General features: G+C 53.0%; 6 protein-coding genes across 6 annotated transcripts; 3 read left to right on the forward strand and 3 right to left on the reverse strand.

The window, feature by feature from the left end:
- Positions 1 to 244: 244 nt before the first annotated feature.
- Positions 245 to 1,207, forward strand: QC763_211310 (uncharacterized protein; the record flags this gene model as incomplete). Its single annotated transcript, XM_062910174.1, has 1 exon — positions 245 to 1,207. The coding sequence occupies one exon, from the start codon at positions 245 to 247 to the stop codon at positions 1,205 to 1,207; it is 963 nt and encodes a 320-aa protein (XP_062769063.1).
- A 531-nt stretch (positions 1,208 to 1,738) lies between these two features.
- Positions 1,739 to 7,754, forward strand: LSK1 (serine/threonine protein kinase, CMGC, CDC2/CDK subfamily). The gene is made up of 2 exons (XM_062910175.1): positions 1,739 to 7,164; positions 7,239 to 7,754. Exons 1-2 carry the CDS (start codon positions 3,833 to 3,835, stop codon positions 7,489 to 7,491), a joined length of 3,585 nt encoding a protein of 1,194 aa, XP_062769064.1. The 5' UTR covers positions 1,739 to 3,832; the 3' UTR covers positions 7,492 to 7,754.
- Positions 7,755 to 8,238: 484 nt separating this feature from the next.
- Positions 8,239 to 9,678, reverse strand: QC763_211330 (uncharacterized protein; the record flags this gene model as incomplete). The annotated part of the gene is made up of 1 exon (XM_062910176.1): positions 8,239 to 9,678. One exon carries the CDS (start codon positions 9,676 to 9,678, stop codon positions 8,239 to 8,241), a length of 1,440 nt encoding a protein of 479 aa, XP_062769065.1.
- A 721-nt stretch (positions 9,679 to 10,399) lies between these two features.
- QC763_211340 (uncharacterized protein) lies at positions 10,400 to 12,743 on the reverse strand. The gene is made up of 2 exons (XM_062910177.1): positions 11,071 to 12,743; positions 10,400 to 11,006 (listed from the first exon to the last, which is right to left on the reverse strand). Exons 1-2 carry the CDS (start codon positions 11,196 to 11,198, stop codon positions 10,601 to 10,603), a joined length of 534 nt encoding a protein of 177 aa, XP_062769066.1. The 5' UTR covers positions 11,199 to 12,743; the 3' UTR covers positions 10,400 to 10,600.
- A 246-nt stretch (positions 12,744 to 12,989) lies between these two features.
- NRP1 (Asparagine-rich protein (ARP protein)) lies at positions 12,990 to 17,283 on the forward strand. The gene is made up of 3 exons (XM_062910178.1): positions 12,990 to 13,465; positions 13,548 to 14,402; positions 14,541 to 17,283. Exons 1-3 carry the CDS (start codon positions 13,301 to 13,303, stop codon positions 15,468 to 15,470), a joined length of 1,950 nt encoding a protein of 649 aa, XP_062769067.1. The 5' UTR covers positions 12,990 to 13,300; the 3' UTR covers positions 15,471 to 17,283.
- Positions 17,284 to 20,036: 2,753 nt separating this feature from the next.
- QC763_211360 (uncharacterized protein) lies at positions 20,037 to 23,070 on the reverse strand (the record flags this gene model as incomplete). The annotated part of the gene is made up of 3 exons (XM_062910179.1): positions 21,453 to 23,070; positions 20,366 to 21,395; positions 20,037 to 20,298 (listed from the first exon to the last, which is right to left on the reverse strand). The coding sequence occupies exons 1-3, from the start codon at positions 22,150 to 22,152 to the stop codon at positions 20,037 to 20,039; spliced, it is 1,992 nt and encodes a 663-aa protein (XP_062769068.1). The 5' UTR covers positions 22,153 to 23,070.
- Positions 23,071 to 23,546: the final 476 nt, after the last annotated feature.

Below are 23,546 nucleotides of genomic sequence, written 5' to 3' on the forward strand. Positions count from 1 at the left end.
CGTATCTGCGCCCTCTTTCAACTCGAACAAATGGAACAAAGACCTCATCTGAGTCACAACGTATATAAACTTCCGCCCGCCCCTGGGAAGTAATCTGGTCTGCCATTCAATCTTCCATTCATCAAACTTCAACAACTTTCATTCATTTCATTACCAGCGTCGCTTTTTAAGTTTACTAACAGAGCCAGGTTCTTCCAAGTATCTCAGGTAAGTCTCTCTGAGAGAGCCTCGTCTACTAATCACCATGGGGAAGAACCGCAATAGAAACAAGAACGGTGGAGGTGGCAACAACCAGGGGGGTAACAATTTTCACCAAGGTAACAACTCTCACCAAGGTAACAGCTCCCACCACGGCAGCAACTCTCACCAAGATAACAACTCCAACCACGGCAACAACCACCACAACGTTAATAAGAATAATCACAACAACAAGCAGAACAGCGGGCGTAATGGAAAGTGGAACAACAAGTGGAACAGGAACCACGGCAATAACCAGAATGGCAATGGCAATAACAACCAGAACGGTAACAACAGTAACACCGGGAGCCAGAATGGCAACAGGAATAACAACAATAACCAAATTGGAAACTGGAATAACAGCAACAACCAGACCGGGCCCTGGAAGAAACGGCGTCAGCAATACTGGCAGCTCATTGCCGGAGCAGAGCACGTGGGTCAAAGCCAAGTGTTCAGCATGTTCCTGTGCCATAGCATCCGGATAGGTCTGCTAGCACAAAGCTACGCAACCGTGTGTCACGCAACCGGAGGCTACAAGTCCACAGATGAGTTCATCACCAAGCACAGAGCCCAAATCCACGACTGCGAGTTGTTTTGCGTCCAAGGCCGGTTCCAGGACCCGTCCATCACACCACATTCCCTCGCCGACAAGATCGAACAGTTACTGGAGCAGCATGCGGCATTCATTTACGAGCAATGGATCCTGCACGACCACCTAACCCACTATCCTGGCTTCAGAATGGAGGACTTTCTCGCTTATATCCGGGGCTTCTCTACCTACTCCTGGGAGCCTGTCATCAACGCGGAGGGTGCGCAGGGAAATGATACTGATGAGGATGTTGTCATGGTTGACGACGGGAGCAGTCATACAATTTACCTCGCCCAGCTTTGCAAATTTGCGCCGCTGCCTTACCTCACTGTCAGGTTTGGTCTTGTTGACCCGGATGTATCGGGGCATAGTTTTATGTAGGTTCTCGTCGTTTGGTTTTGTAAGGTGTGTATTTGTAGGAGGAGGTGGTATAACGAAAAGCGCATAAACAAAAGCATAGACGGAGCGAGGCTGGATTTTCTGTTCAATAGGGGCACTCGGTATAGAGAGTGCGGCCCAACACAGCTAATTCTGATACTTAATCATTTGGAACGAAGTAGAAAATCAGGACCCCATTCATTTATTTGACTCTGAAAATGTGATGTCTATACCCGTCGATCAATTCTCGATACCTTACTGTACCCAAATATTGAGGATGAAGAAGGCCGCATCCCACGCTTGGCTGGAGCCATCTTATTCAATGACCTTACAAAGGAGCAACAGTTCTCCAGAACTGAAGCCCAAGTGAAATCTTAGCATTGTCTATGGTGATGTGCAGCTCCTGGTATAGGGTTAGGGTTACTGCCATGTCAGCTGGAAGGGGGGTCACGGGGTTTAGTTACGTGGACCGTGCGCTGCAACGGCCTGACTTGGCTGGCGCGTTGGCCAGAGCTGAACTTCCACAAACAATTCCACTCCCCAAAGCACTTCATTCTCCGACCACCAACCGCGACGACTCAACGCGGATTCAAGCACACTACGCCATCTTCTATCGAAGCCTTTTTGCATCTCGAAATACTCTGTCCTATCCGTACGCGTATCTATCATGACGGCGAGATCGGAACCATGGAGAGCCCGCAATTCAAGCTCGGTGCGGGGCTTTGCTCTTCCAGCCAGCAGCTTGGACATCATCAATACCTAACTTGCCAGCACTACGGATTCGACATAGCGGGCGGGACAGGCACCTATTCACTTGCCTCATGGTGAAACATGGCTGGGAAAGAATGATAATGGCCGACATTTGATACTCCGATTTGATTCAACTCTGTTTAAGCGCTTATCATGTCGGATTCCGCTCGACCTACTTTCCATCCCCCACCCAGTCTGCGACCTCCGACCAACAGCTTCTGCATCATGACACAACACACCAGCAAGCCAGCGCCCTTCCTGGATCCTCGCCTTGCCGTAGGCCGAGCAGCTACACCATTTTCGTCCAAGGTGGTTATATGTGACAATCGAAGCAGGGGGATGATCTGGCCACAAATTGAAGTGGGCTGGATGACGCCAAAAGTGACCTACAATCACTGCTTTGGTCCCCACGGTTGATACACTTCATGGCCAACAGTATTTGTGGCTGCTTGCACCGCGTCCTTTTTACAGCACATGAACTACCTACAACACCACGCCACTCCAACGACCTTCTGGGAAGAGCTGGAGTATCTGCTTGACAATTGCCCCGCGGTCTTGCGAGTATTTGCAGTTTGCCTCGTGGTCCAATCCACGTCAGCCATCCCAAGGGTTTTCTGTTTTTATCCAGGCATTGTGCCAGGCACATGAGGCTCTCTTGGTTGTACTCCGTATGATCAGGAGGATGTCGTCTCGGAACTGCCGGGGCGCGATGCCATGACACCCCGACTTTTCTGATGTTCAACTTTTGCATTCCTTCCGCAGATGTTGCTGCCGTACGTTTGGCGTATGGCACAGCACCGACTTGCAAAAGCTACGCCAGGAACAGAGTCCCATACACTAACAGCTTCAGAGAAGCCCAGAATGGGCCCATCACTATGATGGCGGAGGTCAAGGGGGGAAAACCGACTTGTGTGGGAGCACGGTGGAAATCGTAAAGCAAATCTATCTTGCCGTATATAGTTTAGGTGGTCTTGCAGCTTGATGAACAAGTGTTAGCAACAGCCTCAGCATTTAGATGCTGCCTGGGGCTGTTTTTCAAGCTGGGGCCAGGGTCGGTGGGCAGGGATGACAGGTTCTGAGTGGGCTCAAGAAGAGCCTCGATGCCTTCTTTGTAAATGCCCATTCTGGTGGTGCTGAACACAACGCTTGACAGGAAGAGCTCGCCTGGTCTGGCGATGATCCTCTTCGAAGGCAAGAGGAGTCGCAGGGAGTATTTGGGGTCCAACTCCTGGTGTCTGGGAGGACGGGCCCGATGACACGGACAACGATCTGATCTCTCAGTTTTGGAGAACTTCCACGATGGTGGAGGAGGTCCATGGCGAGAGCTGCCCCTCACCTCAACCTCGAACGCAACCGCACAAGTCCTTGGGCATTTCAATTCAACACCGAACAGGAGCTCGAGGTTGTTGCAATTTCTAACGCATCGCCATTCAGCCACCACCCAGGTCGATCCTAGCCCAAACTAACAGCAATTTGCAAAAAAAGGCACCCTGCATCTTATCAGCTGCAGGCTTTCGCCAGATACGGGCTTGCTTCCAGGTTATCAGCATCTGAGGTTGTTCTGCCAGAGTCGCCGAGTTTGGGCAAGGCGAGGCTGTGGTTTCTTTGATGGGATTGGCTGGGAGCGCACACAGCCAGGCAGAGGACGGACGGGACAGACGTTTATCAGATTCCCACGCTGGATTTGCAATTGCTCTCTCTGCTCTCCCAGGTCGCTGTCGGTGCTGCATCTACAGCGGGCCTGTAGGCGCTGGCTGGGCTGACAGCTCCGGCCCACAGCGACAACCCCTGTCTCTCGGCTATGGAAAGGCCGCCTTGACCAACTGAAGTCACCCCAACTAACCCAAAGTCAAATATCGAATCCCGTCTCGTGCTGCGATGGACCACCAGCACCAGCACAAGCACCAGCAGTCCTCAGCACAGCGTCGGCGTCGAAACTTTGGTCCACCGCCCAATGGCAGCCACCGTCCTCTCGAACGCCAACAAATCCACCCTCGGGTTGAGCATGATCTCGGCATGACTACTTCACGCAGACCGTCCGAACCCGCCGCCGCCGCTGCTGTGAATCGGTCCTCTGCACCTGCTCGCGAACGAGATAGAGAAAGAGAGCGAGACAGGAAACAGCAACACCAGCAACACCAGCACCAGCACCGCCATCCTCCCTCACCATTGCCGAATCCGAACCTTCCACCACCACCACCACCGCCGCCGCCACCTCCCCCTCCCCGAGGCCGTTCCCCGCAGTCATCAAAGTCTGAATATCCCCATCGCCGTCGCGACCGGAGCCGCAGCACCGATTACCGCCCCAGTCGTTCCTCTCGCCCATCTCAGCGCTCGCCCCATAGCCGTCGAGACCGTTCCCGCGAGCGTGACCGTGATCGTGGCCGTGACCGCGAACCAGCCCACTCCCGCGATCGCCATCCACCGGCGGACCGCCACCGTTCACGGGAAAGGTCTTCCAGGTCTAGGAAAGACGCTCGCGATCGTCAGGGTTCTCGCTCTCGCCGGCGTGCATCGCGTTCCCCAGCATCCGTGAAGCGTCCGCGCAGCCCCAGTCCATCATCCATTGGAGGGTCGCAGCCGAAGAAGTCCCGGCGGGACCGTAGCCCAGGAAGGGCAGAGAAGGACGCGCCGAAATCTCTGCCACCAAAGCCCCCACGTCGTGATCCGTCACCAGCATCCCGTGCCCGTCGTTCAAGGTCTCCGGAAGGCCGTGACCATCGGCGGCCAAAGACTAGCAAACGGGCAGGACGGTCAAGGTCACCGAGTGCGTCTCGCCGGCGGAGATCCCGGTCCCGTGGAGCGGAAACTGCTGCGTCCCAATCAACACGTCGACGTAGCAGGTCCCGTCAGCGATCTCCCCACGCAGAGCACCGACGTCGGTCGGAATCCAGATCGCGCCCTCGTAGTCCAGCTGCGCGGGGTGCTAGGAGGCCCCCTTCTGTTGATACTGGGTCGCACCGCAAGCCCAGCTTCGATCTGAACTCTACTCGGACGCCACACGGAGCCTTACCCCCCGGTTCTCCGCGTGATTCGAGAGCAGCTAACCCTACTAAAAGCGAAGCCCCCACCGACGAGTCTAACAAGACCTCTGGCAAGTTTGATCCATCGTCTGGTTCGAACAACATCGAGGTCAGCATGGGAACAAGGGGCAATTACCGCGGCGGTTTCAATCCCCAACAACAGAACTATCCTCCCCGCGGTGGCTACGGCCAGTCTTCGGGTCAAGGGACACCCGCATCATCCTTTCACGGCTCTCCGCCAGCACAGTCACCGTATGCTGGAAGCGGACGAGGATGGAATGGTGCACAGCAGTTTTCACCGCCAGGGTCAGTCCGGCGCCCCAAGAATGCAGTGCTCGCTAACTCACACGGCAACAGCCAATATTCCCAGCCATACCCACACAACAATTATGGGCCGCCTACCGGTCCTCAGAATCATTATCATTCCAATCAGACACAGACTCCGCCATACGCACCCACAGGCCCAGCATCTCAGTATCCTGCGGGCTCATATCGTGGTGGGCACAGAGGCGGACCTGGGGGGTTCCGGGGTGGTGCATTCGGTGGTGGCCGTGGGGTACCGCGCGGTGGCTTCAAGAGTGCATGGAACTCATCCCACCCCGATGGACGGACCTCGGATCCATCCCACACCAGCAATCACCAGTCTCCAGAGGCTCATGACAAGTCAGAGGCGAAAGATGTGTTGATGCAGGATGCTGATAACCCCTTCAGGCCATCTAAAGAATTGCAGGTTGAAGACGCAAGCAAGGAGGACAAGTCGAAAGATGACAAGATGGCTCCTCCGACAAGCCGTGCTCCGCCGACTGGGCCCCAGTCCCAGACACCCAACAAGTTCAGCTTCAGCATGAAGACTGCGTCAAAGCCGGTCGTGGCAGTTCCACGGCCCGAGATATCGATCAAGTTTAACGCTCCTCCTGCCCCACGAGAGCCCACTGCTGCTTCCAATCCTCTTCAGAGAGCACCCCCTACGAAGCCCGAGCGAGACAGAGAGCGAGAACGGGATAGAGATAGGGATAGGGACAGGGAGAGGGATCGAGATCGAGATAGGGACAGGGACCGAGATAGGGACAGGGACCGAGATAGGGACAGATCCGGATATCCCAGAAATGCTCCCACTGAGCCTGCCTCGGCCCGCTCTCGCCCGAACGACCACCGCAGACCTCACGACCTGCCTAGCAGGCAACCAGATCCCACGCCCAAGACACGCAAAGTAAAGAAGATGATGAAGCGTCTCAAGGAGAAGCCAAAGCTCCCAGAAGATCTGGCGCGGTCCAAGTCGGTGTTCTTCCGCAGACCAGGCAACGAGTCGGTGGTCGGGTCGGGCACATACGGCAAGGTGTTTAAGGGGGTAAACGTCTACACCAAGAAGCTCGTGGCGCTCAAGCGGATCCGTATGGAGGGTGAACGCGACGGTTTTCCCGTCACGGCAGTGCGAGAAATCAAACTTCTCCGCTCGCTCAAGCACACCAATGTGGTTGAGCTGCAAGAAGTCATGGTCGAGTCGAACGAGTGCTTCATGGTGTTTGAGTACCTCTCGCACGACCTGACGGGTCTGCTGAACCACCCCAACTACACCCTGGAGCCGGCTCACAAGAAGCACCTGGCCAGACAGCTGTTTGAGGGGTTGGATTACCTGCACACGAGGGGGGTCCTGCACAGGGACATCAAAGCGGCGAACATCTTGGTTTCTAACGAGGGCGTCTTGAAGCTGGCCGACTTTGGACTGGCGCGGTTCTATGCCAAGCACCACCAGCTCGACTACACCAACCGTGTCATCACCATTTGGTACCGGTCCCCGGAGCTGTTGCTGGGGGAGACGCAGTATGGTCCCGCGGTGGATATCTGGTCTGCGGCGTGCGTGCTGGTGGAGATTTTTACCAAGAGGGCGATTTTTCCTGGGGATGGGAGCGAGATTAATCAGCTGGACAAGATACACTCTGTGCTGGGGACGCCGACGAGGTCGGAGTGGCCGGATATTGTGGAGATGCCGTGGTTTGAGTTGCTGAGGCCGACGGTGAGGATGGCGAGCCAGTTTGAGGAGAGGTACAAGGGGGTTGTGACGCCGATGGCGTATGAGCTGTTGAGGAGCATGTTTAGGTATGATCCGAAGAAGAGGCCGAGCGCGGGGGAGGTGTTGAAGCATGGGTATTTTACTGAGGAGGAGCCAGAGGCTAGGCAGGCGGTTGAGTATGTCCCCCCCATTTGCAGCGTTTTTTTGTTTTTTTTGTGATGGGAGGTTGGTTGCTAATTATTTGAAACAGGCTGAGAGATGTCCAGGGTGACTGGCATGAATTCGAGAGCAAGGCGTTGAGGAGGGAGAAGGAGAAGAAGGAACGGGAGGAGAAGGATCGGAAGGAGAGGGAGAAGAAGGGGGTTGCCACGGCCAAGGGGGAAAAGGAAAAGGGGGAGAGGAAGAGGCCGATTGAGGGAGGAGGGGATGCTGCGCAGAGGGAGGCGAAGAGGCTGCATGTGGAGGAGGGTTCGGGGTCGGGGTCGGGGTCAAAAGCGAGATGAGCAAGCAGTTAATGCGTAGAGGACGTCATGGTGTACGACTACTACATAAAAGTCAAAATTGGGTGAAATAAAGGGATATACAATCACGGCTGGGAAGGGATGGGGGATAGCGGTTGGGTTTTGTATGTGAGTAGCATTACTGTTATGGGTTTATGCGGTTAAGACCAAGCGGAAAGGATGTGGGGTATAGGGAGATGAGAAAAAGAGATAGGAGATCTTTGTTGATAGAAGTCACAATGGATTCAAGCAATGATTGATGATGGATGGTGTTTGTTTGGATCAATTTGTAGGAGAGGTTAGATGTGCCAAGAATTTACCCCTATTTTTTTTGGGTCAGAGCCCCCTTTTTTTTTTTTTTTTTTTTTTTTTTTTTTTTGGTGGTTGAGGAGCCAAGCGGCGCAGTAGGATTGACTAATGCATGGTGAATAACCCAACACCAAATAAAAATGTATAAGAGTTTCTGAGTTACAAAGGCCGCTTGATCACATTTCCCAAAACGAGTTGGCAAAAGGCCATTGCAGATGTCAGTCTATCCCAAAGAAAATCCCTCGGCTTGATATATATCCCATCATCAAATCGTATGTTTCCCATCCAATCGGTAGTCTACCTAGACCTGGCGCTCTCGCGTATAGATTGCACAAAAAATCCCAAGTAAACATGCTGTGTTTCTGTTCCTTTTGTTCTGTAAACTATTGTATCCCTCATGTGCATGTGCTGTTGTCGTCGTTGTTGCTGTCGCCAGTCACGTCACCTCCTCCCCTCCGACGGCGCCTTGAGCAACTCCCTCAGCCTCCCCTCTGCATTCCTCCTTCCCTGTGGTGTTGATGATGAAGCCGGTGTCTGCCACGGCACCCAGCTCCCAAACAAATTCCCGCTTGACGATCTCGGGTTTTGGTTGTAATAAGTGTAGTGGCTCTGGTGCCCCTCATGTGGCAGCTCCTCATAATACCGTGGCTGCTGCTGCTGCCATACACCCTCAGTAGCGGTAGTACTAGAGCAAGTCCTGACCCCAATATCACTCCCACTCACCCTCGGCGCCACCACCTCCCCCTTAACCAGCCCCCCCTCACCCTCCATAATCGCATTCGCGAAACTCGCCGACCGTTTCCTCTCCAACCTCTTACTTGACTCCCCACCCCCCTTGCCCTTCCGCCCCCTCACCCCCTCAACAACCTCCCCCGCCCCCTTCTGTTGTTGTCTCATCCCATCTCCCCCCTCAGAGGAACAACTCCGACTACAGCTCATAATAGTCTCCAACCTCCCCTCAGCCACACTCTTTTTCCCCCTCCTACTCCTCGGTTGTTGTTGTTGTTGTTGTTGTTGTTCCGTCACAAACCCCGCCCCCGACCCATGAGGCGCAACATGAACCTCGTACTGATTCGACAACGAGTACCGACTCCTAGCACAAATCTCCGCTATCCTATCCAAATCAGCACTGATATCACCCTGTTGCTGCTGGCCCGCATCCTGAACAAAAGACCTAAACGAAAACGCCTCCAGAGGCGGGAGTTTAGGTTCTTCTTGTCGTCGCTGTTCCCTCCCCCCCCATGTCCAACCCCCCAGCAAGAACCCCGATCGCGGTTTCGACGACGCCGACCCTGACTGGTGTTGTTTCGGCGGCATGGTTGCTGCTGTTGTTTCTTCGGATGACAGTGTTGCTTGCGTAGTGGTGGTAGTGACGTCAAGATTCGAACTACCAGTCGTCGCCACCCCAGAACTCAACACACGACCGCGCCGGTTCCGACGTCGCTGATCCCCCCCACCACCGCTATACGTCCGAACCACCACCGGCCCCGTCGTCGTCGTCGTCGTCAAACTCCCCTGCTCACTACCCCCGCTCTCCGCAGCCGAAGGGAACCTGTTGCTTAACTTCCTCAGCGCAGTCGCCGTGGTGCTGTTCTTCCCACTACTACCAACCGGTCTCCCCTCCGCCCTGGTCCCGTCAACAAAAGACGACGGGTCACTGTTAGAAGAGAACAAAACCCCAGTCACAAACCCCAATGGGAACGACCTCCTTCTTTTGGATTTGGTAGTAGTAGTAGTAGTAGTTGTTGTTGTTGTTCTTGTTATGGCCGAGTTAAGATCGACTGCCACCTCAGGGTTGGAGGAAGATGAGGACTGCGGTGATAATTCAGAGGAATCAGATCCCCCCGGGGGGCCATCCGCCCTATTATTGTACACATCCATCCTATATGCACCCAAGCCCAGCAGCAACTTCTCTCTGCTGCTTAAACGAAACGGGTAGCTTTACTTCTCTGCAGCTGCACCATGCAGGTGCCGTGGTATCAGGGAGCGCGCGCGCGCGCAGGCGCCGAACGAAACAAAGGGAAAAGGAAAAAAACAAGGAGCAATAGAGGAGACGTGGTCGTGAATGTAGGGAGGCCCGAAGGTGTCGTGGACGCGGAACAGATTGACGGGGATGGGGGGGGCACGGCACAGGGAGAGAAAATGGGGAGGGGCAAGTAGGAAAAGCCCTATCCCGTCCACTTGATTCGATCGATCAGAAACCGCAAAAGAAGCTCACTGGCTGCCGTCATTGGATGACAGCAGGCGGCCTTGTATGCAAGCAGTCGTGGCTGTCGTTCAAAGGTCTGTGGTCGAGGTCGACTGCAGTGGGAGCATGCACCATCATTTAAGCGGGGTTGAACAAGAGGGTTGTGGCCCAAGCTTTCGGGAAACAGGGGTCCACTCAGCCCAACCTCACCCTCCTTGGAGAACATCACACAAGCACAGGAACAGATAGCAAACACAAGGGTGAGATAGCGCTAAGAGCGCCTATCTCGTGCTCGAGTAATTCTGAGCACTCTCAATTGTTGAGCTTTTCCTGTGTTTTCTGTGGTGCGAGGCGGCCACCAGCCAACTCAAAAAAAAAAAAAAAAAAAAAAAAAAAAAAAAAAAAAAAAAAAGCACACTTCAGCCCGGTTCAGTCATCAAACCAGATAGCAAAAAATGTGTTTGATTAGCCATGTCTTGTTGTAACCAGAGATACCCAGAAGAATACTTAGGTTGCCCAACACTACTCCACCATGTCCTCTTTTGACTCTTTCCAAGCAGTCTCTCGTCACTGATCACCCCTTTATCCCTTCAATGGGAATGTCTAGGCCTTCGCCTATGAAGAAGCGCCGTCATTGTTGTCAAGAAGTGGAAGCGGCGACATTGCCGGGGTTGGCTCCGAAGCTGCGGCTTGGGTGGTTGTTTTCTGTGCGGGTTTTGTCGAAGGACCAGATGTCGAGACTGGGGTTGATATAGCAGACGGTGTTGAGGTCTGTTCAGCAGTAGGCTTCTGTTCTTGGGCTGGCTTCTCCTGCACGGCCGGATTGCTCCGATGGGGTTGTACCTCTTTGGTGGAAGTCCTGGGGGTTGGAAGGCTTGCGGTGCTTCGGTTTCGAGTGCTGATTCGCTGAAGCTTATCGCAAAATACAAACGGACGTCCGCCGTCGATTGGCTTCAGAAGCTTCTTGTTGTCCAGATACACGTATACGAGGTACCAGAGGTGCAAGTAGGCGGGGATCACGCTATGTGGGTGGACCATCAGTTGACCGACCGGGTTTTGGTCCATAAATGGAGCGTATCTCGTACCCAAAAATGAGGAGACAGAGGTTGATATACACATCAGTTCCACACCCTGTTAAGAGCGCCACACCGAGAGGAGGGAAGAAGAATCCGAGGAAAAGGGCGAAGAATGCGGTACCATCGAAACCTGCCATGGTGAGATTGTCTTGGCGGAGCTGCAGTGGTAGGACAAGGCTGACGATGGTGATGTTGAGCTTGAGGATGGTGGGGAGAATCCAAATGGTACATCAGTAAGTTCCAGATCCCTTTAGGTCAGATAAGATTCCCTTCCACCTCCCAAGCGGGAAGCGCCTTCCATGCCGTGCGGCATTGAGGTGGATACCTATTCCAAGTTAGCCAGCGAATTGAAGTGGCAGAAGTAACTTCCACCTTGAACTTGAAATGGCCTGTTGTTGGTGTTGGCGGAAGGAGCACACCACCTGGGTGCACAAGTGAACTCCCGGCTCGGCAGGAGCTATCCGTACAGTACAATCCCCGATCCCGAACCCGAACATGTGGAGAAAGCCGGTGCCGGGGTGTGGGCTCGGAACGAAATGACGGCTCGCCTAACTCCCCGTCGGCAGGTTGAAAGGGGGCCGCAGCCGGGGAGCCTTCCACAGCTTCCCCCTCCACCCCTGGAGAACCGATGCTGCAGGACCCACGGGCAAATCACCATCAACGTCGTCATCTGATGCTCCTGCTGTAATCTCGTAGGCAGTAGGGGGCAAAAGAAAAAAAAAAGAAAAACAGTTGTAAGTGCCTGGCTGAAGCCACGAACACCTCAAAACTCTGAATATCCCCTCTGAAATCATTGATGGCGTTTGGCTGCACATTGGCTTCGACTGAGACTCCGCAGTTTTACCTACCCATCACGCAGTTATCGCTCAGGCTCAGGCCGCGTGACTCCAACACAGTGCCTGCCGATGACGCATATCGCGGACTCGGGCATCAATCGCAACTCCATCGCTGATACGAGAGAGCTTTTTAAGACGTGATGCAAAAATCGCCAACAAAGTGACAAAGCGCAAGGAGAACTCTAAATAATGGACACCAACATATTGTTAGCACACCAAAGAAACGACGCATTGGACTTTCTGAGTGGGAGGAGACGCGGTCCTGAAGAAGCTTCATCAGCCTCGCATGATAAGCGTGATGGTTCCTCCACCAGCAAGCACAAAACGAGGTCCCGTGGAGAGCATCAATTGATGTTGGGAATTTAGGCGTTGCTTTAACTTGGCCCATCACCATAGTGTCCACCCTCTCTTGCCAAAGCCCAGGCTTTCTTATAGAGAGGTGTCAACCCATCCCTCTGCCCGTCTTCGACAGAGTCTGTTACAGCCTGGTGTTTTCGCGAAACGAACCGTAAGCTAAACTGAGCTCCGACTCGGCGCGATCACATCAGCACCTTGGGGACGAGGCAACTGTCCGATATCTAGCTAGGTGGCAGTTACTGAGGTTCTCAAGGTGCTGCCCCGATCTGTCTCTTGTTCGCGCTCACGCTCACGCTCACGCTCACGCAAACTTACAAATCGGAACGAACCTTCAAGACAATCACCACTACACGACAACTTGGAAGCGGTCAGTATCCACAACATTCATTGCCCTGTTGTTGAGACGGTTGAGACTCTATAACAAGTGGATTTGGGTGATGATTTGACCGGGATGCATCCGTCACTGTTTACCAAAAGGGTATCCTATTATTTCTCCCTATCGTTTCCGCCCATACTGAAACTGAATCCTCCCTGAATCTTATGGCCCTCTCCCCGCTGCCGTCATCCTTCCCCCACAGACCCTACTCTGCTTTTTTTTCAGCTGAATTTGTACGATGGCAGGTACAAGATGTGCAAAAATTATACAAGAAAGGTCAGTTGGCGAGATGTGCTGGGTGATGGATGGTGCACACGCAGTTTGTCAGTTGGCACTGCCAGCAGCCAGCCAGCGTCCCAGCGCTGCCCCCCTGCGGAGTCCACCGTGGGTGCGGGCATGGAGTGGGTCGTTGGACTCGGCAACTCCCTTCTGCTGGTCCGCGACCTTGGTCATTGAAAAAGCCACCGCCGTTCGTTTGCTGCTCCCCTTTGAAGCTTGCCATCCACGACACCTCATCAGCAGCAGCAGGAGGAAGCCACCGTCGTCACAACCCAATCATCAGCTTAATTAACACCCTTATCAGCAATTAGGTTTCGCTGCCGCCGCCACTTTAAATTGTTCCCATCGCGCTGTTCGAGTTACGAGCTCGACCACGCCTGTCCTCGGAGACATGGCTACTCCCCAACAAACCCCCCCTTTCAGAACCGACCGATACGTCGTGATCCACGTCGCCACCACTTGCGACGAGCACGGTGTCTATGTCACCAAGGACTCGGCCGAGGTCATCGAGCTCGGCTGGATCCTGCTCGACGCCAACAGCATCGACCTTCACGAGGTGGGCCAAACACCCAAAACCTAACAGCCCCTGAGGAAAAAAAAAAAACCATGTTTTCTAACCCGTTGCTCCTGCCCGTCAGCTTCACCGCGAAAGCGTCCTTGTCAAGCCTGTCAACACCCCCATCACCCCCCTTTGCAGTGAGTTTCCGCCGTTCTCGTCCCGCCGATGCTCAATTGCTATCTCGGCCACCTTGATCAACTTTGCTTTGCTGACCGTCTGTCTGCTAGCGAGCCTGACCACTCTCACATGGGAACACGTCCGGAATGCGGGCACTTTCCGGGATGCCATCAACCGTTTCGACGCCTTTGCCTCCGAACACCTGCTCTCGAATGACCTTGACTTCGTTTTCGTCACGCTCGAAGCTTGGGACCTGCGCGTTCAGCTTCCCCGTGAGGCCCGTGACAAGTCCGTTGTGCTGCCCCCCTATCTTCAACACTCGCGCACCTTTGAGCTCCGGACCGAATATCAGAGATGGCAGCAGCACCATCCCGAGTCTCTTCCATTCGGCCCCTCGTCTCTGGCTAACATTTGTGCTGCCTTGGAAGTCGAGCCTGTCCAGAATAGTGCCCCGATCAAGCACAACCTCCCCTTCCACCTCCAGGCACTGGCCCCTGCCTCCCCTCGCCGCGCCATGGACGAGGCTGTGACTCTCACTCGTGTGCTGAGGGGTCTGATCAAAAAGTCCCAGCCAGCCCACGAGCACCCTGGTGTTCTCAGCCAGCCCATGGATGCTCGTACCGACGTCCGGGCTTTCCTTTCGGAACGGAGTAAGATCCTCCACATGTCAGGCCTGCCCCACGACACCACACAGAGCGAGCTGGAAAGTTGGTTTACTCAATTTGGCGGTCGTCCCATCGCTTTCTGGACTCTGCGTACCCCTGAGCAGTCCAAGCCCACTGGCAGCGGCTTCGCCGTGTTTTCTTCCCACGAGGAGGTAAGTCACCGCTTGTTTCTATGGAGCTCCCAACATCACCCACACCGCCCAGTGGCCCATTCCCCCCCTGTGACCCACTATGATGCGCTATGTCTTTGTTGATTCGCTCTAACTGGGGAAAAAAAAAAAAAAAAACAGGCTGCCGAAAGTCTGTGCATGAACGGCCGTGCATTGAATGAAAAGGCCATCGAAGTCTCTCCCAGCTCTAGTCGCGTTCTGGACAAGGCGGCCAACATCCTCATGCCATTTCCACCCAGCAAGAACAGGCCTCGGCCCGGCGACTGGACCTGCCCGTCATGCGGCTTCTCCAACTTCCAAAGACGCACAGCGTGCTTCCGTTGCTCGTTCCCTGCCGTTAGCGCTGGTCCCACCGGCGAGATGGGCTATGGGTATGGATATGGCCCCCCGGCCATGATGGGCCCTCCTCCTCACCACATTGGCCATCACGGACACGGTGGCGGACACGGCGGTGGCCGCATGGGCGGCTCTGGTGTCGTTCCTTTCCGGGCCGGCGACTGGAAGTGTGGCAACGAGGTTTGCGGTTACCACAACTTTGCCAAGAACCAAAACTGTCTTCGATGTGGTGCTGGCCGCGCCACGGCTGCTGTGGTAGCTGACTCTGGATATCCTTCCCCGATGGATGCCGGGTCTTCGTACAACATGGGACACGGCTCGATCGGCTCTGCCCCCGGCCCTGGTTCGTTTGCTGGCCCTGGTGGTTTTGGCTCCGGCGCAGGCTACGGTCAGCACTTTGCTGGCCCCCAGAGCACGTACGCTCTTCCCTCTGGCATTGGTGGCGGCGCTGCCCCGTATCCTCCTTTGAACACTCACTTTGGACCCGCCCCTGGGTCTCACTCGGCTGGTCCCTTTGACAGCCGTGCCGTGGAGACGGCCTTCCAATCCGCTGGTAACGGGCCCGCTTCTGCCGGTCCTGGCAACAACTTCTACGGACAAAATGAAAATGACCCCTTCGCTTTCCTTTCCTCGGGCATGAACAACCTTTCGGTCAGCAACCAGGACGCCCGTCAGAATGGCGGCTCAGCGCCTCCCAACAAGTCCCCAGCCTAAGGATAAGGGGGACTGAGATTGGCGCCGGAGTCCGGGAAACATTTCAACACTTGTTTTTTAGGGGTCTGTGCTGGGCTTTTTTTGGAAGGCTGTACTTTGGAGGTTTGGAGGGCGGTTACTACTACTGGGTTTGTGCGGGTGGCGGCGGCGGCGGCGGCGGTTGGTAAAAAGTTGCAATGGGATGGAAAGACAAAAGAACAATGCCATGCTCACAGGGCGTCACCGGGACGGAGTTTTTTCGGGACCGACAAACACACAGCAGCTGGGATCTCTCCATGTTCCCCGTTGACACATGGGAATCAATACGCCCCTGACAAGAATTTCATTCAAAGCTCGATAATACACCATGGTTCAAGGTTCGGGACATGCGGGATGGGCTATACAGGACAGGTGGGCGTGCATAGCGAGGCGTGGACAGGGTATATGGTCACATTTCTCCAAGGTCAGTGGTACCGGACCTGAGACTTGTTCCTTTTCTGTGTGTTTCCAAGCTCGCTTTTCCCTTCAACGCTTTCTGCGTTTTTTGTTTGATTCGCAGTTGCTTTCTTTCTTTCTTTGTTCTTTGTTTCTTTCTTTCTTTCTCTGCTTTATCTGCTGCGTATCTCAAGTCACTCATTTCTGCGGTGGAATCAAAATACATTTTTATGGCTGGCTGGCTGGACGGGGAAGGGGACGGGTACAGGGGGAGGCGAAGGGTGTTGGCTTTGGGACTGGGGTCTGGGTTGGTCGGTAGGAAGGGATGGGAAGCGTAACCGGACAGCGAAAGGGGTACGGTTGGGGTGTTTTCTTTCTTCTTGTTTGTGCCCATGTTGTGTGTTTAAATTTACTACTTGAGAATTGCTGTTGTCTCTGTTCTGTTTCGTTCTTGTTGTTCTACCCACCTTATGCATCTCACAATTTCCACATACCTTCTCCTCGAGGATCTCGACCTACCTCAAGTCAACTCAACCAACTACACCTCACATATATCGGGTCACTCACCTTTTGCTGTTCTGTTGTTATACATACCTTGTACCCTACTACTTGCTTCCGTTTTGATGCCAGTGTTTGTTTGCTTGTGTCAACCCTCAAATTTGTGGGTTTTTTGGACGATTTTTTTGGACGATAGATTGCTTTGCTGACTGAACGAGGCATGAGGTGGGGAGCATGATGAAAAAAACGTTCTGATGCGATTTATGATGACTATCCTATGAAAAAAAAAAACCCTATAAAAATAATAAACAAAATAAAATAAAAAGGAAAAGAAAAAGGGCCGGAGCCCAATGCAAGAAAAGCGAACAGTGGCCTTGCCCACTGTCAAGACGACAAAATGTACGCATGTGACGAGGCCTAGAATAGCGCCCGAACGAGTGGCGTCGATGCGATTCATAATTGTCTCACTGGAGAATATGGCTATACTAGCACATGCGTAACTTTTGCCGTTTAGACAGTGGGCAAGGCCATTGTTCCCTTTTCTTGCCTTGGGATCCGGCCTTTTTTTTTTATACAAACAAAAAATATAAAAATTATTTATCATGGCTATATACTAGGCCGGGGCATAGCGTGGCGCCAGTTCTTTCTTCTCGGCTGTTTGGCTGCAGACCAAGCTGCGTGCTATGAGACACTTTTAGAGATTTGTGTCAAGGTGACCAAATGGGCGATGGAGGTGGTTTAACAGAGGAGCAGGCATGGGTTTGTGAGGGTTTTTAAAAAGGTGGCTGGCTGGCTCATTCAACCCGAGATTGTGTCATATTGGTTTTTTTTGATAGGGCTGTTGAATCAATCTTCCGACCCTGGGATTTGGAGCTGTTGAGCGATGTTTTACTGTGAGTATGATGATGATGTTTGGGATTTGGGTGTTTTTGGCATTGGTTTTGGCATGGCATGGTAACAGGATACCCCTTTGGCAAATTAACTTATTAACTCACTAACTATTTGGACTGTTTTGGTCCCTTTACACAGCGGTCCATTGACACATTTCTCGTTTACACATGAACGACACACTACTCATTCTCATCACTCACTCACTACCAACTTCTTCTTCTTCTTTCTTCTTCTTCTTCTTCTTCTTCTTCTTCTTCTTCTTCTTCTTCTTTCTTCTTCTTCTTCTTCTTCTTCTTCTTCTTCTTCTTCTCTCACCTACCATCAACATTTATTCACACATACTCTCTCTCTCTTTCTCTTCATCATCAACCTTCTTCACAGAGCAAAACAATCCCAATAATGCATTTCTAAAGAAAGCTAACTTACAACAAACCGCGTTAGTTGATTCTCTCTCTCTCTCTCTCTCTCTCACGCTCTCGCTCTCGCCTACCTATTCGACTTTCATACATACATCATAGATTCAGCGTACCTACCTACTATGGGCAATCCCTTTGCGTAATGATGATTACAATTATAATTACATCACTGTTCAATACCTTGCTTGTTGCTCCCGTGGAGAAACATATATCACACACATCATGTCCTGCTTAGTTGTAACTATATCGTTGAACGAGATACCCCTTGGTTTGTTTGCTTTGGATTGCACTACACCCTTGACAGCAAATCCCGTGTTAGGGAGACAAATATCTGCTTTTCAGGGGCGGGAAACTTGAATCCTTTTTTTTTTTTTTTTTTTTTTTTTTTTTTTTTTTTTTTCAAATTTTCTTTTTGTCTCTTCTTGTTTCCCTTCTCACTGGGGATGGTACACCGAGGACTTTTTCGTCCGTGTACCCGGAGGAGGTACGGGTACATACATACATGAACAGATATCACTTGTTTAAATAATCAACACACTTCATATACGGAACATTGTTTAGAAAATAAATAAGAAAGAAAAAATAGAAAAAAAAAAAAAAAAGAAAAGGAAGAAACAAGAATATATTCTCACTCATCTACCTGGAGGTTACAACCTTTACTTACTTGCCCACTCCCTAACACAGAGAACAAAGACGCTCACTCACTCCTTCACTCACCCTACCTACCTACCTACCTACCTCCATAACACCTACCTACCTCCATAACACCTACCTACCTAGCGAGCATTCTCAACCCCCCACCCCGCCCCCCCCCCCGTCCCATCCCGTTTCATCCCCTGTCTCACCCCCCATCAGGCTTCGTAAAGCAATAATCCCTCGTCTCACACCCCCCCTTCGTCTAAACACCCTACTAACCATCTGCTAACACTGGGGGTTGCTGCACGCAAGATCCTCCCGTCTGGCGTCATGTTCCCTGCCGCAGACGCAGCAGGTCCAGGTCGTGATATAAACGGTGACGGGCATTTTCGCGAGGTCAGTGTTGTGGTCTGCAGGTATTAGTTGGTGGTGATGGTGATTGACGGTGATGAGAGAGAGGTGTAAAAGAGAAGCGAGGGACAGGGGGTTGTTAAATACAACATCCACGGGGAGAGTGACATGGAGAGAGTGATGATAACTAGAGCGTTGTCTCTTGAGATGGGAACAACGCCATTGTCCCCTTGAATTTCTGTACAATTTCCTACCTACTCTACTCGCTTCGCAAGGGCAATAACATGCCATTAGAGCGGTTGAAAGGAAGCCACAGACGACATACTCACCCAGAATAACTAGTTCAACACAGACAAGTCCTCGCCAGTCAAACCAGCACACCGGACACTTCACATTTCACAGCACAAATCCGTCCATCCATCTGGAATGGAACCCTCCGTTTCTTAAACCCTACTCGCTATATCAAATTCTGTTCTGTCTCGCTATACCTCCCTCCCCTCCCCCTTTTCCCCACAACCCAACTCAAACCATAAAAAAACACAAAAGAAACAAAAAGAAAACCCCATGATGCATGCACAACCCCCAACCAGTCAATGACAACCTCTAAATATTCAAATTTCGCCACGACCCAGAGAGCCTCAAGAGACAAACCACACAAAGTCCACGCAAGAACAAAAAGAAACAACGCTTTAAACAAGCAAATCACCCTCCCCCATCTCAACCCCCCACCCCCACCATCCACATCCTCGGCCTCTACCCCTTCACCCGTCTACTCACCCTCCCGAACCTAACCCTCCTCCTCTCAACCCTCTTAGCCAGCGTGTTCCTCTCCTCACTCAACTCCTTTGACAACATCCACGACAAAAACCCCTCTCCCGTCTTCAGATTCTCCCTCTGGTCCCCAACAATCCCAATCAGATCCTCCACAACATCAGCCACAGCCTCCACCTTCTCGTTACCCCTGCCGGGACCCTTGGTCAAGAACCAAAAGTGTCCATTCCAGCTTCTCGTGGAGTTGCTCGCCATCTTGCCTTTATCTCCGAAAGGATTGAATGGCGCCGGCGATCGTCTGGTGATTAGGACCGAGAGTAGCCTGGATAAGCTGGCAGGCTCTCAGTTGCGAAGGAGGTGGTCACTGCCCCCATCTTCACCCCAGTCGTGATCATCGCTGTTGTCATGATTTACAGCCACCGCCTCCTTGGCCACCTCCATCACCACCCTCACCCCAGAATAAACACAATATTTTTGCAAAATACGCGTCGTCAGTTGCCCTCTTGTTTTGAATTAACTCCCGCACTTTGGCTTCCACAGAAGCGATAACAACCCTCGCAGGTAACAGCGCAACCCGACCCGGAGCCCTCTAAGCCAACTCATGAGCCCCCACTTCCTCCTCCTCCTCCTCCTCCCCTTCTTCCTCCTCCCCATCCTCCTCATCGTTACCCCCATTTTCTCCAGGCCCCCCACCAGCACCACCACTCCCATTCCCACTTAACCCCCAGCCATTCGCCGCACCTGTCCTAGAAGGCTCCCCACCCGACGTCCCATTAGTCGTCGACCTCTGCCCCGGGACCGACTGCGCCCTCGCAGCCGCCCATTGTCTCGCCCGCTCAGGACTCGTCCATCTGTTACCAGCAGGTAGTCAGCACCCCTTACCTTCGACATGAACAACTAAAAAAAAGAAAAACTCACATTTTCACCCTCCCCTCATCCCCACAAGTAGCATACATCCCCGCATCCCTCGGATTCCAACAAACCGAATTCACCCTCGGGCTATGCGCCATCTTCTTGTGCACCAACTGCCCTGTCGTCCTGTGCCAGACAAACACGTTCCCGTCCTCGCTCCCGCTGATCACAAGGTTCTCGCCCGCTCCCCCAAACCCCGCCCGGATAATCACCTCGCCCCCCGTGTGCCCCTTGTACTTTTGAAACACCTCCTTCGTCCCAAAGTCGTACAACAGTGCCTCGTCATCGACCGTGTTGACCAACAACCACTTTGAGTCCTGACTCAGGCTGACGCTAGTGAGCCTGCTCTCCAGTATCAGGTCGACCTCGTACTCCCGACGAGGGATGTGGTAGATATGCACGCCGCGCCTGTCGTCCATGGCCACCAGCCACTCCCCATTCGCCGACACGACCAGGTCCTCGGTCCTATGCCGCCTGGTCCAGTTGTAGAGCAAACTTCCAGACAGGTCCCACTCACACAGCGACTTGGCCTTGTCAAGAGACCCAGTAATGAAGGTCCTCCCATCCGGCAGCCACCCAGCACTGCTGACTGGCTCCCCAAACTTCTCGAGCGCCACGACCAGTTCCCCCGTCTGCGTGTTCCACACCTTGGCCTGCCCATCCATACTACAGCTCAAAAGCATCGTGCTGTCGGGGCTCCACGCAATGTTGGACACCTCAGCGTCGTGCGTGTTGATCACACGCACGTGGTTAAACGTCTGCGTGTTCCAGATGCAAATACCCTTGGCACTGCCGCAGGTTGCGAGGCGTTCGCCGTTGGGCGAGAACCTTATCTGCCACACCTCTCCCTGCTGCTTATCCAGCTCCACCATGACCTCGGTTGGGAACTGAGAGTGCTCGCACCGGTGATCCGAGTAGAGCGACGGCGGGTTTGTCGTCGTGTGATAGAGACACTTTTCTATTTGGTTGTTTTTCAGATCGTTGAGAAGCACAGCAAGTCTCTGTTCGGGGAGCATCACCGAGGGTGATATGGATTCTGTTGTCCCAAGTCAGCAAAACCCATAATCCAACAACTTGGAAACCAACAACCTACCAGATAGCTTCCTCAACAACTTCCGTCTGCTATCCCCTCCGGCCCCATCCCACTCGGCCTTGCGCCTCAGATCCTCCTGGTCTTGACACATTAGATACTTACTCAAGGTGCTGATAATATGCGGCTGATCCTTGCAAAGCGGCGTCAGCTCTCTCCTCAGGACCGCCAACGCCTTGTTCCTCTCGCTCTGCTCCAGAAGCTCCAGAAACTTTTGCTGCCTAAGTCTGAACCTCATCGAGTTGCGGTCCGCCCCAGGAGCGAGAATCAACCCTCCCAGTCCCCCTCCCCCCGGCCCCCAAAGCAGGCTCTCCGCATTGTCCCATCTCCCCTCCAGCACCGCCGCCCGGAAAGCTGCCACGTTCGGTGACTCGACCTCGTACCCCGACTGCTGCGAGACTATCTGGGCCGCATCGGCATACCCCAAGTCATCCAGAGCTTGTATAAGAATCCTCGTGACTTCCTCACGGTCGTGACCAAAGTAATCTGGCGGGACGTCGCCTCGGAGGTGGAGGGACGAGTACATGTCCTCGTTGTTGTTGTTGTTGTTGTTGTTGTTGTTGTTGTTGCTGTTGTTGTTGTTACCGTTTCCGGTTTCGGTGTTGCTTTTGTTGCGTCTAAAAGCTGAACCGTGGGAAGCCCAACCGGCTCTGTAGGATGATGATGACGATGATGAGGGTTGGGAATCGTAGTCGGTTCTCATGTCTTCTTCTCCAGTTCGTAATCTCTTGTTCGGTCGTGTTTGTTGTTGTTGAGGTAACAAAATGCCGGCGGTGGCGTCTTCGCCTTGAGAAGGCAGGTCCTCAGACTCGTCGCCCCGCTGCCTCCTTCCTAATATCTGCTGTGTTGTCGTCAGGTTGGGAGGGTTGGAAGTGGCGGCGGTGGTGGCAGAGGTGATTCCAGCCGAGGGGGCCTGCGGAGTGGGCTGCAACAACGATGCTATCGTCGAGGCTTGGGGAGGACTCGCAGTGGTGGTGGTGGAGGTGGCTGACGTAGTGTTGAGGGTTGGGGGTTGCTGGTCTGCCACGGCGATGGATGTTGGGGATCCGCGGGACTGGGGTTCTGTCCTCGCGGAATGCCTGTGGAAATGGTTGGGTTAGGAAGGCTAGGATATGAAGAGGAGAGGAGAGAAGAGGTAAGCAAATGTAATCGGCGGCGGGAATTGTTGAGTTGATGGGCACGGTCAAACGTGCGTGGAAAGCTTCTTTCTATGGATGTCGTCGTATTGCTTTGATGTGACGGGTCGTCGGAGCTAAGATACGGTAGCGGACTTGCTGGCTGAGTGAGGGGCAACGACCCCAAGTGGCTTGCTGACGTGCCGTCACTGCTGCTCCGGGGCTTGATAATTGTTAGTGAAGGACGTGGAGGTTGAGGCCGTGCCTTTTAACCCCGATGGTGAAGAGAGGAAGAAGAATAACGATTGAGCGATATGCCCTCTAGTGATACCAAAACTTATTTTCAAGGAGGATGTTGGATTTGCAAATTCCAGAGCTTGAGAAGAATGTCTGGGGTCTCTGGAAGGGGGGATGTTGGGATGCCTGGGCATGTGCCTGCTCTGACAAGCATCCAATGCCGCCTACATGCGGTAAGAGCATCTGTGACCTACCTTACCCGGAAAGCTACGACAGCGATGAGATGGAGCTACAAGGTAAGAACGATGTGTATAAGCTCAGTCAATGATTGTTTATATCATAAATCCTTTGCTTTGTCGAATGTCATTGTAAAGTATCAAAAGCTCTGGGTGCATATGTGGCTTGTCCCTCGTGATCGAGTGGGGACACCCACTGGCCAGTTGGTGCCTCACTGTGTTCTTCAGCGTGCGATTGGCCTGGGGAACAGCCTCACACTCTTATCGGGTGTGAGTGCAGCTTTAATGAAAGCCTAGATTATTAGTTCCCTCTATCTTGGTTGCAAAGAGTTGCACCACCACCTCTCTGTCTCAATCATCTCACACTGGTAAATCCCCCTCCTCAATCACATCTGCAAAAACACCCCCAGTGCAAAATAAATAAATAAATATACATATAAATATATACTCAACGCCACTTGCTAAAATGCCATGCCATGCTAATAAATATATGCTACAGCTGCAACGCC

The sequence above is a fragment of the Podospora pseudopauciseta genome (genome assembly GCF_035222475.1).
Source record: "Podospora pseudopauciseta strain CBS 411.78 chromosome 2 map unlocalized CBS411.78m_2, whole genome shotgun sequence".
NCBI lineage: Eukaryota > Fungi > Ascomycota > Sordariomycetes > Sordariales > Podosporaceae > Podospora > Podospora pseudopauciseta.